At 43.5% G+C, this 3,016-nt stretch overlaps 1 protein-coding gene across 1 annotated transcript; it reads left to right on the top strand.

The window, feature by feature from the left end:
* Positions 1-969, top strand: LOC109757887 (putative expansin-B14). The gene is made up of 3 exons (XM_020316735.1): positions 1-133; positions 265-571; positions 660-969. Exons 1-3 carry the CDS (start codon positions 1-3, stop codon positions 967-969), a joined length of 750 nt encoding a protein of 249 aa, XP_020172324.1.
* The last annotated feature ends 2,047 nt before the right edge of the window (positions 970-3,016 follow it).

The raw sequence follows: 3,016 nt of genomic DNA on the forward strand, positions 1-3,016 counted from the left end.
ATGGCTTCTTCTTCCTTCGCCGTTTTTGCGGCTCAAGCCAGTTGCTGGCTCCTCCTCCTTTCCCACAGCGTTTCCGGCTGGTCCGACGCCGGCGCGACGTGGTATGGCCCCCGCATCGGCGGCGGCAGCGACGGTACGTATATCGTATGCATGGACGACGCATGCACACGTCGATGATGAGAGTGCATGCAGGATTGAACGCGTCTACAGTAGTTGTTTTTGTGTAATAACGCAAGCATGGATGAATGTACGTGCATGTTGCAGGTGGTGCGTGCGGGTACCAGCGCGACGTTGAGAGCCCGCCGTTCTCCGCCATGATCACGGCGGGCGGCCCCTCCCTCTACAAGAACGGCAAGGGATGCGGCGCTTGCTACCAGGTGAGATGCAGCTCCAATGCTGCTTGCTCCGGCCGCCCAGTGACCGTTGTTGTCACCGACCAGTGCCCCGGCGGGCCGTGCCTGGCCGAGGCCACCCACTTCGACCTCAGCGGGAAGGCGTTCGGCGCCTTGGCAAAGCCCGGTCAGGCCGACAACCTCCGCAACGCCGGCAACATCAAAGTCCAGTACAACCGGTAAGCAAGCTCGAGCCCAGTGCCCGCTTCGTGATTGATCCATCGATCCATTGTCATCTCTTTGCATGATTTCTTTGCTCGCTCGCAGGGTTCCATGCAACTGGCGCGGGGTTGCCTTCAGGGTCGACGCCGGCTCAAACCCGAACTACCTTGCGGTGCTCATCGAGTACGAGTCCGGCGACGGCGACCTGCAGGCGGTCGAGCTCCAGCAGCGCGGCGGCAGGTGGGCGCCGATGCAGCAGTCGTGGGGCGCCGTGTGGAAGTACAACTCCGGGTCCACCCTACAGGCGCCCATGTCGATCCGCATCACCTCCAGCTCTGGGAGGAAGCTCGTCGCCACCAACGTCATCCCCTCCGGCTGGCAGGCTGGCAAGACCTACCGATCCATCCACAAATAGTTAGTGATTCACCCGGTCTGTCAGATCGAGTACCCATGTTAATTAGTCGCGCCCCCTTTTGTTTTGGGATAAAGGGCGTTTTTAGCATCTACTCATAACGTCGCAATGTAGTTGCTCCACTGTGTGATCGACCTTGATTTGTAATAGTTGATTTCACGCTTGGAAATAAAATTGCACGCTTGACATATTTTGAGCATGCAGTAGAATTCTTGATCTGCTGGACATCTTCCTAATTTCAAGACTAATGCTGTAGTTGCGTTCTTCAATCTTTCGCATAATAAATTTTTATGTCAAAATTACGACGCCTGTAAATATTTCACTTGACCTGTTTAAATTCTCGGCTAGCCCACCCAAAAATTTGGCATGACCAAAGTGAGAGCATGACCAAAATATTGGCAAGACATAATCGTTTGGATTGTAGCCGGTGTACTTGCCAAAATTTTGGCAAAATTCCTAAGATTTCATTTGATTTGCCACCAACGGACCTGCCAAATGTACCTTGAGCCAACAAAGAAAGAAGGGACACATAAAAAACTAATAATATAAGAATTAATTTACTATAACATGCCAAAATAAATAAACAAAACTAACAACCGAAGGATAATTAGTACCTAGTACTAGAGGTTCTGGGACAATTGGTCCAGTATAAGTAAAAGGTTTTCTTAGTTGAAGGGAGTCCAGTAGTAGAAGATTTTTTTATGTAAGTAAAAGGAGTGTCGGGCTGCCGCTTACACGCGATTGATTCATCAAAAAACGAACAGGTAAATGAAAAAAAATCCATCCAAAAAACTGTTCAGTAATTATAGGGCTGATTTGTTATATCTTATGCCCTGAAATTACTTGATATTACATAATGGCTGTAAATGAGAGTGGGTTTTCAGCTCCCATGTGCCCCTACACCCTCTATGAGCAGTAAATTAAAGAAAAATAGAAAATAAATTTTAAAAAAAATCTGAATCTTTGCAACATCAAATGTTATCAAGCTTTGTAGGTGCGTGCAAGTTTTCATGCCAAAAAAAACATTTGAGGAGCTCTACACAAGAAAAAGACTTCCACGCTTGAAGTTTTGAGCACTTTTAGCACTGAAATCCGAAACTCGTGATATTAGAGGAGCTCTACATGATATTTAGTTATGAACACTTGCAATAACCTACAAAGTTTGATCATATTTGATGTCGCAAAATTTTAGTTTTCTATTTTTTGAATTTACTGTTCAAAGAGGATGCAGGGGATCCCGGGAGCTATCACTTCTTTCTCAGCTATAAATACATTGATTTTTACTATTGTCTAGGTTAGTTCATTATATTAAGGCCTCTTTGATTTGTAGGATTAAAAAGTGCCGGAATAGGAAAACTATAAGATTGGAATGTCATTCTCATCAATCCTACAAAATTGAATTTTGGTTTGTTTGATTGCACCATAGAAAAAGCAAGAGAGGATTCTTTCAAAGATGTTTGAGTGGATGCTAAAATTCCTATTGAATGAAGTACAAACGAATCCGTAGAAAAATTACCTATGGGATTCAGCCCTATGCGTCAAACAACCAAGATAGGGAAACTCCCTAAGGATTACAATCCTCCAAAATTCATATGAAAATCCTTTGAATCAAAGGAGCCCCATATGATTTGTTTCATATCAGTATAATGGGAACACTATTCTACTTTGAGAAGAAAAAAATCAAATCAAAGAAGGCATGTACAATAGTATTGACTTAGCAAATGACACATAGGATAATTGCTGGTTATTATTCTTGATGGGTCGGTAGAGTGATAAACAAAAAATAATGATGGTTGCTCTCTTTTATCCAAGAGATGATGTTTTGGTAAGCAAGATATGACATATTTCATTGTTCTTCTCTAAGTCGCATATTTTTTTATATTTTGATCACTCTAATTTGAAGAGAATGTAAACATTAATTGACACAATTATATTAAGAGATAATATGTTGCTTAACTTGCTTTTAATCTTTGTTGGATGACGTGAAATGTGTACGAAAATGCCGCCTTATAAACCACTGTACATTCCCTTACATATGACATTATCAGTA

Source organism: Aegilops tauschii, chromosome 2 (genome assembly GCF_002575655.3).
Source record: "Aegilops tauschii subsp. strangulata cultivar AL8/78 chromosome 2, Aet v6.0, whole genome shotgun sequence".
NCBI lineage: Eukaryota > Viridiplantae > Streptophyta > Magnoliopsida > Poales > Poaceae > Aegilops > Aegilops tauschii.

Bases quoted from the DNA above. Each gene is read 5' to 3' on its own strand.
- LOC109757887 (XM_020316735.1), top strand. From the start codon at position 1: ATGGCTTCTTCTTCCTTCGCCGTTTTTGCGGCTCAAGCCAGTTGCTGG. The intron at 134-264 runs GTACGTATATCG...TGCATGTTGCAG, and splicing joins CATCGGCGGCGGCAGCGACG to GTGGTGCGTGCGGGTACCAG. The intron at 572-659 runs GTAAGCAAGCTC...GCTCGCTCGCAG, and splicing joins ATCAAAGTCCAGTACAACCG to GGTTCCATGCAACTGGCGCG.